We start from the raw sequence: 13880 nt of genomic DNA on the forward strand, positions 1-13880 counted from the left end.
ACTTATTTATAAAGCAGAAGTCGAGTCACAGATGTAGAAAACAAACTTACAGATACCAAGGGAGAGAGAGAGAGGATAAATCAGGAAATTGAGACTGATATACACACACTACTATACACAAAATATATAACTAATAAGGCCCCAGTCTATAGCACAGGGAGCTCTATTCAATACTCTGTAATGACCTATATGGGAAAAGAATCTAAAAGGAGTGAATATATGCACATGTGTAACTGATTCACTTTGCTTTACAGCAGAAATGAATGCAACATTGTAAATCAACTCTACTTCAATAAAATTAATTTAAAAAGATGATGAAGACTAAAAAAGGAAAAACTAGAATATTGAATTAAATACAGTATTAGAAACAAGTCCAAATACAGCAATAATCACAATAAGTATGGCTGAAATGGGGCAATGGTGGCCTGTGTTCACCAAACCATTATATTTTCCTGAACACACGGCTGAACTGCATTTCATTTCCCCTCGCACCCTGGCAGGGTCATGGTCTAATTCACGCCAATGGAATGTGAGCAGACATGGCGTGGGGTTTCTGGACCAGAGCCACACGAGCAGATGCGCCTTCCTGAGGCCCTCTCCTGTCTGCAAAGCTGGAAGCAAAGGGCTTTTCAACAGTGAGACGCAAGAGGAAGCCAGCCTGGGTTCATGAGGCACTTTTTAAGAAACGCTGTAGATAAGAGGGCTTCCCTTGGGGCTCAGACAGTAAACAATCTGCCTGCAATGCAGGAGACCCAGGTTCGATTCCTGGGTCTGGAAGATCCCCTGGAGAAGGGAATAGCAATCCACTCCAGTATTCTTGCCTGGAGAATTCCACGGACAGAGGAGCCTGGCAGGCTACAGTCCATGGGGTTGGAAAGAGCTGGACACAACTGAGCGACTACACTTTCAATTTCATAGGTACAGAATGTCTCGCCTGCCTTGAACAGCAAGCACATGGGTTAAAAATAAACCCATATTTTGTCAAACCACGGAAGTTTCTGTGCTTTTCTGTCACAAAAGTAAGTTTGCTCACTTTGACTAATAATATATGAATTGAATTACCAATTAGAAGACAGAGACTGTCAGACTGGAAAACCCAAAACCTATACAATATTTAGGACAGCTACATCGGAAAGGGTAAAAACTGAAGGATAGAAAGAGATATATCAAACAAATGCTGACAAAAAGAAAGCTGTGTAGCGTATCAGTATCAGGCAGGGAAGACTTTAAGACAGAAAGGTTGCCAGTACATATTGGGAAACAGCTCAATTCACTGAGAACACGATAATTCCCAAAAGTAAGCATTTAATAGTCTAAACATAAACAGGGCAGAAATGATTCCCCAAATAGAAACACATAGAAAAATCTACAGCCACAGTTAGAGATTTAAATACACCACTCTTAGTTATTAACAGATCAGCCCCCAGATAAGGAAAGATACGATAGATTAGAACAACAAAATCAACACTCTTGGTCCAATAACATTTACAAAATTCTTCACCCAACAAGTAGAGCGCGTGTGGAGCGCTGACCAAAAGCGACTACATTGCAAGCCATAAAGCAAGTTTCAGTAAATTTCTAAGATGTATCAGAGTGGCAAGATTCTTGGATTATAAAGTCATTAAGTTAGAAAATAACAACAACAACCAAACTCTTAGGCTTGTCAATTTTCATATACTTAGAAATAAAAAGCATTCAACACCTAATTGCTGTAAAATAAAGAAGCAGCATTCTTTATCATAAGCATTCCTGGGTTTGACAGTCTATCATCTCACTGTCTCAAGGTTCTAACTCTTCAAAGGAGAAAGGTAGGGCAGGACCACTGTTCTCACAAAAATGTCTGTTGGCCACTCTGCGCTAGGCATTCGTCTAGATCCTGGGGAATGGAAACAAAAAGAACCAAGGCTAGGGTTCCCCATAAACTGTGCCACCAAAATCCATCAGTACTCATAATTTGGTTAGCTTGAAGTCAGAAGTCTCTATCTACTCCACTCGGTGCAGAAAAGAACACAAGAGCAGGCATTTGTTTGTGCCAGAAAGCAGTCCATAGACCTGTTGCCCAAGAATCACCTAGGGAGCACGCTAAACACACAGGTCCCCTGGCCCCACCTGTGGAAAGGCTACTTTAACTCAGGTCAGGATGGAACCCAAGAATTTGTATTTTTAACACACTCCACGGCTGATTCTCCTGTGTGGTCAGGTTTGGAAACTGATGATTTCTCAGATCCCTTCCAAGTTGAAAATGATTTCTTTCATCATTTTTGACACATTGCCTTCAGATATTTGGTTAGACTTCTGTTTACCAGGACAGAGAATTAACTTTACGTATGTTTTACATTAGACTAAATTCTGCCAATGCCTCCCATTGTGTGTGTGTATGTATGATCAGTTGTGTCTGACTCTTTGCAACCCCGTGGATTATAGCCTGCCAGGCTCCTCTGTCCATGGAATTTTCCAGACAAGGATACCGGAGTGTGTTGCCATTTCCTTCCCCAGGGGATCTTCCCCACCCAGGGATCCAACCCGGGTCTCTTGCATCTTCTGCACTGGCAGGCGGATTCTTTGCCAATGTGCCACATGGGCACCCCATGCCTCCCATTGGCTGAGCCCAATTAGAAGCCAAAAATAAGGGTGATTTGGTCCATACAGGTCAACCTTCAGTCTGAGATGGGGCACGGGGGACCTGGACGAACTCATGGAGGCCACCCAGCGCTCTCTGCCCTCCTCAGAACAGCCCGCTGGAGTTCTTTTGTACTTTAAACATCTCTAACAATGATACATTTTCCCTCATATAATGAAATAAAATAATAATTTTAAACATGATTTAAAGCCTCTAAATATTTTTTGCTACTGTGTATCCAACAAGTGTCAGACTTTATTTTTTTGGGCTCCAAAATCACTGCAGATGGTGACTGCAACCATGAAATTAAAAGATGCTTACTCCTTGGAAGGAAGGTTATGACCAACCTAGATAGCATATTCAAAAGCAGAGACATTACTTTGCCAACAAAGGTCCGTCTAGTCAAGGCTATGGTTTTTCCAGTAGTCATGTATGGATGTGAGAGTTGGACTGTGAAGAAAGCTGAGTGCCGAAGAATTGATGCTTTTGAATTGTGGTGTTGGAGAAGACTCTTGAGAGTCCCTTGGACTGCAAGGAGATCCAACCAGTCCATTCTAAAGGAGATCAGCCCTGGGTGTTCTTTGGAAGGAATGATGCTAAAGCTGAAACTCCAGTACTTGGCCACCTCATATGAAGAGTTGACTCATTGGAAAAGACTCTGATGCTGGCAGGGATTGGGGGCAGGAGAAAAAGGGGATGACAGAGGATGAGATGGCTGGATGGCATCACCGACTCGATGGATGTGGGATTGGGTGAACTATGGGAGTTGGTGATGGACAGGGAGGCCTGGCGTGCTGCAATTCATGAGGTCGCAAAGAGTCGGACACGACTGAGAGACTGAACTGAACTGATCCAGCATTTCCCTTTTAAAATTTCTATGTAATTTTTTTTTTCTTGGCTATGCTGGAAAAAAAGATCTTGTGGGATCTTAGTTCCCCTGCCAGGGATTGGACCCACGTCCCCTACAGTGGGAGTTTGGAGTCCTAACCACTGGACCGCCAAGGAACCCCCATATTTATTCTATTTTTCAACTCCAAATTGGTCCACAAAGACTTCCAAGATAAGTAGGAGCCCCTACCCCACGGATCAGAGAGGATTTGCGCTTAGATGGCCTTTTCTCTGCCTTCAAAGGGTCCCCCTTGGAAGATGTAGGAACCCTGGGTCTAAGGCCCTCCCACCCCTCCTGACTTTCCTGTAGACAAGCCTCCCTGGGGCACGTGGGCCCTCTGACCTCTTCCATCTTCTCATCTAGGCGCTTTCCTTCGCATCTTCCCCCAGCAACAGCTACCCCACCTGAGAGAATTTCTCTGATTGGCTGAACACAGCAGGGGGCTCCCCACCCCCGCCCCAGAATTTGTTTGCTTCCTCTTTACCTCCACCTTCTTCCTTTACCTCCGACATCAAGCGGGACTTATTTGGTTAAAGCACCAGAGGGCAATGGTCCTCAGGGGGAGGCTGGTCCTGGGACTGCACACCTTGATGACCCTCCTGAGCCTCCAGGAAGTTGGGGCCATCAAGGGTGAGTGCTGAGGGCGCTGGGCGAGGAGAGGAGATTTCGGGCGTGGGGTTACCCTTGCGATGATACAGAGTGTGAGCGGTTCCTCTCCGCTGGTTTACGGCAACTTCCGTTGCCAAGAGACTCCCCATCCCTCTCACCTCGATCAGGTCTGTCCTGGACCTAAAATACAGGCTCAGCCTGGCCACACCAGCCATGTTCTGGTGCCTCCTGTTCCTCCCTCCTTCCTTTCGTTTTTTAGATTTTTTTTTTTTTAACTGTGGACCACTTTTAAAGTCTTCATTGAATTTGTTACAACATTGCTACTGTTTTATGTTTTGGTTTTTTGGACGGGTGGCATTGTAGGATCTTAGCTACCCCCTGGCCAGGGATCGAACTTGTAACCCCTGCACTGAAAGGTGAAGTCTTGATCACTGAACCACCAAGAAAGTCCCCTTCCCCACTCTCTGAGACCCAAACCTCCATCTTGCTGCCCAGCATCCTGATTTCTTAAAACAACTTTTATGTATTTATCTACTTTTGGTTGCTCTGGGTCTTCACTGCTGTGCATAGGCTTTCTCGAGCTGCAGCAAGCCAGGCTGCTCTCTAGTCGCAGTGCCTCGGCTCCCCTTGTTGCGGAGCACAGGCTCGAGGGGGCCAGGGCTCGGTCGCTGCAGTGCACGGGCTTAGCTGCTCCATGGCACGTGGAATTTCCCCAGACCAGGGATCAAACCCGTGTCCCCTGCATTGGCAGGTGGATTTTTATCCACTGTACAACCAAGGAACTCCATCTTTTTTTTAATTTATATTTTAAAATTCTGTGGCCAAGATGCACAGCATGTGTGATCTTAGTTCCCTGCCCAAGGATCAAACCTGCCTCCCCTGCACTAGAAGCATGGAGTCTTAACCACTGGACTGCAAAGGAAGTCCCAGCATCCTGATTTCTGTTGAACTTCCTGGTTTGAAATGTGCCCATTCACCTCCAGCTCTAGTACCATATTTTTTACCAGGTCAATAGAGAGTTGTTTATGTCTTTATCCTGCTCTGTTCACGAGCTCCTTGTCTGCAGGGCCCACAGCTGTTTTGTCTGTATTCCTGGGGCCTGTATCGTGCTGCCCACACGGTGATTTCTCATGACTGCTGTGCAATTAATTTCATAGGATTATCAAGCCATCTTATCCACCGTCACCTAAACCCTAATTTCTAGAAAGCTGAGCCTCACTCATGTCAAAAGACACATTTAATCATAATGCTCTGAGCAGAAGAGATGGGACATGAACTTTGAACTTTGAATTCCTTTTCCATTGCTCTCTGCAATACCTTGGGCTGCCTTTTTCTACCCTTCTTAATTCTTACTCCTACAGCCATCTCCTGTTTTTCCTCACACCCACTTACACTGCATCTCTGTGCCCACAGTTCCATGGATGCTCTTTTTTTTTTTTTGCCTTTTTTTAAAAAATTGAAGGATAATTCAGTTCAGTTCAGTTGCTCAGTTGAAGGATAATTGCTTTACAGAATTTTGTGGTTTTCTGTCATACATCAACAAGAATCAGCCATGGGTACACCCATGTCCCCTCCCTTCCAAAACTCCCCCCCATCTCCCTCCCCACCCCACCCTTCTAGATTGTCACGGGGCCCCTGTTTGAGTTCCCTGAGTCATACAGCAAATTCCCACTGGCTGTGTATTTCACATATGCTATTTTAAGTTTCCATGTTACTCTCTCCATGCATCTCACCCTCTTCCTCCTCCCCTCCCCCCGTGTCCATAGGTCTGCTCTCTATGTCTGTTTCTCCGTTGCTGCCCTGAAAATAAAGTTATCAGTACCATCTTTTTAGATTCCATATATATGTGTCAATATACAATATTTATGGGAGAAGGCGATGGCACCCCACTCCAGTACTCTTGCCTGGGAAAATCCCATGGACAGAGGAGCCTGGTGGGCTGCAGTCCAGGGGGTCGCTACCAGTCAGACACGACTGAGCGACTTCACTTTCACTTTTCACTTTCATGCATTGGAGAAGGAAATGGCAACCCACTCCAGTGTTCTTGCCTGGAGAATCCCAGGGATGGGGGAGCCTGGTGGGCTGCCGTCTATGGGGTCACACAGAGTCGGACACGACTGAAGTGACTTAGCAGCAGCATACAATATTTATATTTCTCTTTCTGACTTACTTCACTCTGTATAAGAGGCTCTAGGTTCGTCCACCTCTTTAGAACTGACTCAAATCTGTTCCTTTTTATGTCTGAGTAATATTCCATTGTGTATACGTACCACAACTTCTTTATCCATTCATCTGTCCATAGGCATCTAGGTCGTGTCCGTGTTCTAGCTATTGTAAATAGTGCTGCAATGAACAATGGGATACATGTGTCCTTTTCAATTTCGGTTTCCTCAGGGTATATGCCTAGGAGTGGGATTGATGGGTCATATGGTGGTTTTATTCCTAGCTTTTTAAGGAATCTCCATACCGTCTTCCATAGTGGCTGTATCAGTTTACATTCCCACCAACAGTGCAAGAGCGTTCCCTTTTCTCCACACCCTCTCCAGCATTTATTGTTTGTAGACTTTTTGATGGATGGACATTCTGACTGGTGTGAGGTGGTATCTCATTGTAGTTTTGATTTGCATTTCTCCAATAATGAGTGATGCTGAGCATCTTTTCATGTGTTTGTTAGCCATCTGTATGTCTTCTTTGGAGAAATGTCTGTTTAGGTCTATTTTCCCGCTTTTTGATTGGGTTGTTTGTTTTTCTGGTATTGAGTTGTATGAGCTGCTTGTGTATTTTGGAAATTAATTATCAGTTGTTTCCCTTGCTATTATTTTCTCCCATTCTGAGGGTTGTCTTTTCACCTTGTTTGTAGTTTCCTTTGCTGTGTGAAAGCTTTTATGTTTAATTAGGTCCCACTTGTTTATTTTTATTTCCATTACTCTAGGAGGTAGGTCATAGAAGATCTTGCTTTGATTTATGTCATCAAGTGTTGTGCCTATGTTTTCCTCTAAGAGTTTTATAGCTTCTGGTCTTACATTTAGGCTTTTAATCTATTTTGAGTTTCTCTTTGTGTATGGCATTAGGAAGTGTTCTAATTTCATTCTTTTGCATATAGCTGTCCAGTTTTCCCAGCACCACTTATTGAAGAGGCTATCTTTGCCTCATTGTATATTCTTGCCTCCTTTGTCAATAAGGTACCCATAGGTCCGTGGGTTTATTTCTGGGCTTTCTATCTTGTTCCATTGGTCGATATTTCTGTTTTTGTGCCAGTACCATACTGTCTTGATGACTGTAGCTTTGTAGTATAGTCTGAAGTCAGAAAGACTGATTCCACCAACTCCATTCTTCTTTCTCAAGAGTACTTTGGCTATTTGGGGTCTTTTGTGTCTGTATACAAATTTTTATATTTCTTTTTGTTCTGGTTCTGTGAAAAATGCCATTGGTAATTTGATAGGCATTGGATTTAATCTGTAGATTGCAACTGGCAGTATAGTCATTTTCACAATATTGATTCTTCCTACCCAGGAACATGGAGTATCTCTCCATCTGTTTATGGCATCTTTGATTTCTTTCATCAGTGTCTTATAATTTTCCATATACAGTTCTTTTGTCTCCTTAGGTAGGTTTATTCCTAGATATTTTGTTCTTTTTGTTGCAGTGGTGAATGGGATTGATTCCTTAATTTCTCTTTCTGATTTTTTCACTGTTAGTATATAGAAATGCAAGTGATTTCTGAGTATTGACCTCGTATCCCGTGACTTTGCTGAATTCACTGATTAGCTCTAATAGTTTCTTTTGGGTTTTCTATGTATAGTATCATGTCATCTGCAAACAGTGAGAGTTTTACTTCTTTTCCTATCTGGATTTCTTTTATTTCTTTTTCTTCTCCAATTGCTGTAGCTAGGACTTCCAAAACTATGTTGAATAATAGTGGTGAGAGTGGACGCCCTCACATTGTTCCTGATCTTAGAGGCAATGCTTTTAGTTTTTCACCATTGAGAATAATGTTTGCTGTGGGCTTATCATATACGGCCTTTACTATGTTGGGGTGGGTTCCTTCCATGCCCATTTTTTGAAGCTTTTTTATCATAAATGGGTGCTGAATTTTGTCAAAGGCTTTTTCTGCATCTATTGAGATGATCATATGGTTTTTATCTTTCAGTTTGTTAATATGGTGCATCACGCTGATTGATTTGCATATATTGAAGAATCCTTGCATGCCACGGGTGCTCTTAACCTCAGTTAGTTTCTCCTCGTCCCACCCCTACTCTTCTCGTCTCATGCACAGGACCCCACTGGACCGGCAATCAGAGTCAAGATTTAACTCTAGAGTCATAAGCCTGAGTTTAGGTGGTCTCTCTTCTTCCAGCGCAGTGTGCTGGGCCAAACCCTTGCCTCTGTGCTGGCCAGCCCCTCCATCCTCTCCCTTCCAACCCTCAGCAACTCCTCTGCTCTCCAGGGACCAACTCAGTGTCAGAACAGGGCTCTTCCCCCACGCAGAACCCAGGATGTGGCATAGCTCAGAGACTCAACCCATCACACCTGATGGATGAGAGCTGATACCTTTTCTTTTCTCCCCCTGACCCTGAACTCACCCAACACAGCTGACCACATGGGCTCCTATGGACCAGCCTTCTACCAGTCCTATGATGGTGCAGGTCAGTTCACGTATGATTTTGATGGAGAACAGCTGTTCTCTGTGGATCTGAAGAAGAGGGAGGCTGTGTGGCGTCTGCCTGAATTTGGCAACTTCGCCTACTTTGACCCGCAGAGCGGGCTGGTCAGTATCGCAATGATCAAAGCGCATCTGGAGGACTTGGTGGAGCGCTCCAACGGCACCAGAGCCCCCAACGGTACCGGGCCCTTCCCCTGCCCCCCCCCCAGGCCCCCAGCAAGCAGAGGAGGTCCAGAGAAGCCTCTGCCCCACCCCTCAGGCCTCTGTTGGCTCCCTGGCCCCACTCTCAAAATCTGAGACTTGTACTCAACCCTTTTCTTTCCCAGGAGGTTCTAGAGCTCCTCAGATTCCTTCAACAGCCTCTTCCTGTAGGAATGACCCCTCCTGCCTGGCAGATACGGCACCCCCTGGGCACTCCCTGTCCCTTCAGTCTCTTGTCCCTCTGTTCCCCGCTTCTGCCCTGGTGTCACCAGCCCAGAGCATCCACTGCTCTCAGAAGGCTGATACCAGGAAGCACCCCTCAGTCCACCCCTGACGAGGCCCCAGCTGGAGGCTGCTCCTGTGGGATTCAAGGCCTGCTTCTTCCTAGTGTCCCCCAGAGCGGCCGTGCTGCCCAAGTCTCGCGTGCAGCTGGGCGAGCCCAACGTCCTCATCTGCATCGTGGACAACATCTTCCCCCCAGTCATCAACATCACCTGGCTGCGCAACGGCCATCCTGTCACCCAGGGCGTGACCCAGAGCAGCTTCTACGCCCAGCCTGACCACTCATTCCGGAAGTTCCACTACTTGACCTTTGTGCCCTTGGCGGACGACTTCTATGACTGCAAGGTGGAGCACTGGGGCCTGGACCAGCCGCTCTTTCAGCACTGGGGTACGGAGCCCCCTCCCTGCTACCCACCTCAGACCCATTCATCCTTCACCCTGAACCCCTTTGCAGGACCCCCTGACCCTCCCTTTCTCTCCCAGAGCCCCAGGTGCCTACCGCGCTGCCTGACACCACAGGGACTCTGGTCTGTGCCCTCGGCCTGGTCCTTGGCTTAGGGGGCTTCCTCGGGGGCATCACCCTCATCATTACGGGCACATGCCTGTCCAGCACCCCCAGGTGCTCCGGGGGTCTTGGGGAGGGAGGTGGGGACCTGCACAGGATGGGGGTGGAGGACGAGAGATTCCGGGAGGGGAGCAGGGACAAGCAGAGGGGAGGCAAGGGGGTCAGGTTGGAGGGAGGTGGGCAGAGAAAGGACCCAGAATTGTGAGCTTGAACCTTGACTATGTGGTTTTTGCTACTTTAGGTGATGGCCCTTCTGAGAGAAGCAAGTGTGAGACGCCATTCAGCTTCCTGGCAAGTTTCTTACGGCCCTTGCCTTCTCAGTGTGACTCCACCAATTTCATCATGCTGACTTTGAATGGGATCAACCCTTGTCCTATAGGTCTCCTCCTTTTTGGCCCCCATACTCATGGCAGGGACTTGTAGGGAACCAACGCGTTCCCTTTCCCAGCCCCAACACACACGCACACACACACACACACACTTTATTGGTCTATCCAAAGCCCTGGCCAGCAGCAGTAAAATTTTAAACAATGTTTGCACAGTGTCCATCTTCCCAGGCCTCAGCCAATTCTCTAAGGGTGTAAGGGACACTAGGGTGCCTCCCAGATGGCTCAGTGGGTAAAGAATCTGCCTGCTCTGCAGGAGATATGGGTTTGATCCCTGGATCGGGAAGATCCCCTGGAGAAGGGCATGGCAACCCACTTCAGTATTCTTGCCTGGAGAACCCCATGGACAGAGGAGCCTGGTGGGCTACAGTCTGTGGGGTCCCAAACAGTTGGATATGACTGAAGGGACTGAGCATGCATGCAAAGGACTCTAGGGTCTGGAAGAGGGGATTTCTGGTGATGGCCATTGAGTGTGACATGCTACTGGGGACTGGCATTCATTCATGGGCCAATCTAGCTATGTCTTGCTTCATTTGACTCATCAGCGTGGGCCCCCTTGTGTGTCACTTGTGAATGGACCATTTCACATGGACGTCATGAAATTTATATCCTGAATTCAGATTTGCCCACAAAGGGATGCAGAGTATTCTGTTCATTGCAACTCCCCCAACCGATGACATTTCTGAAGGACACCAGGCAAGGGAACATTCACGGAAACTTCACTCTTACTCAGATTTACTGTCATGAAGACGCCAATGGTATCCAGCTGTGACCTAGATGCCATCTCCTTTTCCTGCATTTGCTAGCATTCCATGCATGACAAAGAGAGGCCAAGGCTTGGGTAGGATGGCCACATCCTCCGTCTGAGGTCCATCACATCAGGTAGGAGGGTGGAGAGTAGTGATCTACTACTTCTCAAGGTATCTGTGAGAAGGGAGGTCTAGGAGATATCTCTCTGAATCCTCTTTAAATCTGTGGCCTAGGGCTTCCCAGGTGGTGCTAGTGATAAAGAACGTGCCTGCCTAATGCAGGAGACATAAGAGACGCAGTTTCAGTTCCTGGCTCCGGAAGATCCCCTGGAAGAGGTCATGGCGACCCACTTCAGTGTTCTTGCCTGGAGAATCCCATGGACAGAGGGGCTTGGCAGGCTGTGGTCCACAGGGTCACAAAGAGTCGGACATGACTGAAGTGACACCACGCATGCAGAAGGTTTTAGTTTACTGTGAACAAAATTTAAAGTACACCCAAAGCAATGACCAGCTCTACAAAGTAGTTTATGAAGTGAAGTGAAAGTTGCTCCATTGTGTCCGTCTCTTTGCCACCCCAGGGACTATACAGTCCATGGAATTCTCCAGGCCAGAATACTGGAGTGGGCAGCCTTTCCCTTCTTCAGGGGATCTTCCCAACCCAGGGATCGAACCAGGGTCTCCTGCATTGCAGGCAGATTCTTTACCAACTGAGCTATTATATCAGGTACCAAATGAGTGGTACAGACTGGTGGTTTTCAAACTGAATACACAGAAGAATCACTTGGGAGCCTTTTGATGAGTACAGGCTACTCCCAGATCTACTGAATGAGTATCTCTGGGGTGGAGAGAGTGGTGACAGGGACTCTGTAATTTTTAACACGCTCCAGATGGTGCTAATGAAGTTGTTCTGGCCCCAGGTTGGGGTCTGGGGATGGAGACTGGCTGGTGCCATCGGAGGTCGCCAGAAGAGCGGATCCCTGAGGTCTGAGTGATTTGGGAAGACTTTCTGGAAAACGTGGGCCGTTTAGGGCATAGAAGTTGAGCAAGGGACTTCCCTGGTGGTCTCGTGGTTAAGACTCTGCCCTTCCAACACAGGGGATATGGGTTTGATCCCTGGTTGGGGAACTAAGCTCTCGCATGCCAGGTGACACAGCCCCCGCCCCCAATAAAGAAGAAGCTGAGTGTAATACAGGTATGTAGGGGCAAGATAGGGTTTGGAATTGTGAGCGTTTTGTCCTGGAAAAGAAAGAAACCAAGAGATTATGGGGACTCCGTGGGCTTCCTGGGAGAGAGTGAGGTGGGGAGTCACAGACCAGAAGAGGACTTGGGTGGGAGTGAGGGAGGGCTGTCCTAGGCTTGATTTTTGTTTGCCCGTCAGTCACGGAAACGCTATTAGAATAATCACAGACACAAGAGAGGGTATTTACAATAAAGATGCCGGAGTGGTACCCAGAACCCAAGGGTGGGTTTGAGTCAGGCGCACAGGGAGCAGAACTCAGAGCTGAAGCGCCAGCAGAGCCCAGCGCCCAGCCCTCTCTGGGCCGCAGACGCCCTGCTCTCTAGGTCCCTGAGCGCGTCAGCTGTGTTCTCTCTGTGTCGACTGACTGTCCTGTTCAGCCGACCTGCCGATCTCGTGGGTCTTGTGTGTGTATGTCACCTCAGCTCTAGCCACCCACGGAGACCGTGTCTCTCAGCCACAATTTAAAGTTTTTGAAAAAACAAACGATTGCCCAAACTTAGGGAAAGTGTCCACCCCAGCCCACGGGGATCAGATCCCACGGCACAAACATGATGTCTGGCGCCCACCTCTGAGGTGAGGAGTCAGGTTGTCCTCAGAGAAAGAAGAGGGTCTTGGAAGACACCATGAGAGATGTCTGGCTCCATCGCGCCCTCATCTCTGTTGATCTTTTACTTAAAAGTTAACTTGATGCACCCTTGGAAAAGTGTTTCCCTGATCTCTGTCCTAATGTTTAATAAAGTTGTTAAAATTGTCCTCTTTTGAACAGACAGGTGGCCGCCAAGGGGGCAGGTGGTTGGGGGAGGATGGAATGGGAGACTCGGGTCAGCAGATGTAAGCTTTTATATATGGCACAAGAAGTGATACTCAATTTTTGTTGTTGCTCAGTCACTTAGTCGTGTCCGACTCTTTGCAACCCCATGGACTGCAGCACGCCAGGCTTTCCCATCCATCACCATCTCCCAGAGTTTGCTCAAACTCTTGTCCATTAAGTCGGTGATGCCATCCAACCAGCTCATCCTCTGTCGTCCCCTTTTCCTCCTGCCCTCAATTTTCCCCAGCATCAGGGTCTTTTCAAATGAGTCAGCTCTTCGCATCATGTGGCCAAAGTATTGGAGCTTCAGCTTCAGCATCAGTCCTTCCAATGATTGCCTTTAGGATGGACTGGTTTGATCTCCTTGCTGTTCTAGGGATTCTCAAGAGTCCCTATCCTGTGACAAACTATAGTGGAAAAGAATATGTAAAAATGTGTGTGTGTGTGTGTGTGTGTGTAGCTGAAGCACTTAGCTGTACAGCAGTAGTTAAAGAAACATAGTAAATCAACTGTACTTGAATTTTTTGTCCTCATTTTTTGACCATAACTGTGCTTTTCTTCACTATGCCTATATTACCCAGAAGTCACCAGAAGCAATTTGGAAGGAATATGGAGCAATTCCAAATCTTTTAGGTTTATGTATTTGGCCTCACGTTCACATTATTTTCTTCTAGTCTCAAAATCTTTCTCTTCGGGTCCCTTAAAAAAAATATTGTTATGCATTTTTGATCTGACTTCTTTCAGTCTCTTTTAGAGTAGATAGTCAACTTCTTTTCTGTATTTTCAAACTCTACCCCCTTTCCAGGGTTCCCCTCCATACATAATAAAAATACCATCGCTTTCATATATTGAGAACAGGAAGCCT

At 46.8% G+C, this 13880-nt stretch overlaps 1 protein-coding gene across 3 annotated transcripts; it reads left to right on the forward strand.

The window, feature by feature from the left end:
* Window positions 1-3975: 3975 nt before the first annotated feature.
* On the forward strand, window positions 3976-12957 carry LOC102394631 (HLA class II histocompatibility antigen, DO alpha chain). Of its 3 annotated transcripts, XM_006050298.3 has the most exons (5): window positions 3981-4139; window positions 8711-8959; window positions 9371-9652; window positions 9748-9883; window positions 10071-10213. In XM_006050298.3, the coding sequence occupies exons 1-5, from the start codon at window positions 4058-4060 to the stop codon at window positions 10072-10074; spliced, it is 753 nt and encodes a 250-aa protein (XP_006050360.2). In that variant the 5' UTR covers window positions 3981-4057; the 3' UTR covers window positions 10075-10213. The 3 variants fall into 3 exon arrangements, with proteins under 3 accessions (XP_006050361.2, XP_006050359.2, XP_006050360.2); XM_006050299.3 differs by lacking the exon at window positions 9748-9883 and having other exon boundaries at window positions 3976-4139; window positions 9464-9652; window positions 10071-12957; XM_006050297.3 differs by lacking the exon at window positions 9748-9883 and having other exon boundaries at window positions 3978-4139; window positions 10071-12957.
* Window positions 12958-13880: the final 923 nt, after the last annotated feature.

This window comes from Bubalus bubalis, chromosome 2, assembly GCF_019923935.1.
Source record: "Bubalus bubalis isolate 160015118507 breed Murrah chromosome 2, NDDB_SH_1, whole genome shotgun sequence".
Taxonomy (NCBI): Eukaryota; Metazoa; Chordata; class Mammalia; order Artiodactyla; family Bovidae; genus Bubalus; species Bubalus bubalis.

Excerpts from the sequence above, each read along its gene's own strand:
- LOC102394631 (XM_006050297.3), top strand. The coding sequence starts at position 4,058 with ATGGTCCTCAGGGGGAGGCTGGTCCTGGGACTGCACACCTTGATGACC. Across the intron at positions 8,960-9,370 it reads CGGCACCAGAGCCCCCAACG|TGTCCCCCAGAGCGGCCGTG; the intron begins GTACCGGGCCCT and ends GCTTCTTCCTAG. Across the intron at positions 9,653-10,070 it reads GCCGCTCTTTCAGCACTGGG|GTGATGGCCCTTCTGAGAGA; the intron begins GTACGGAGCCCC and ends TTGCTACTTTAG.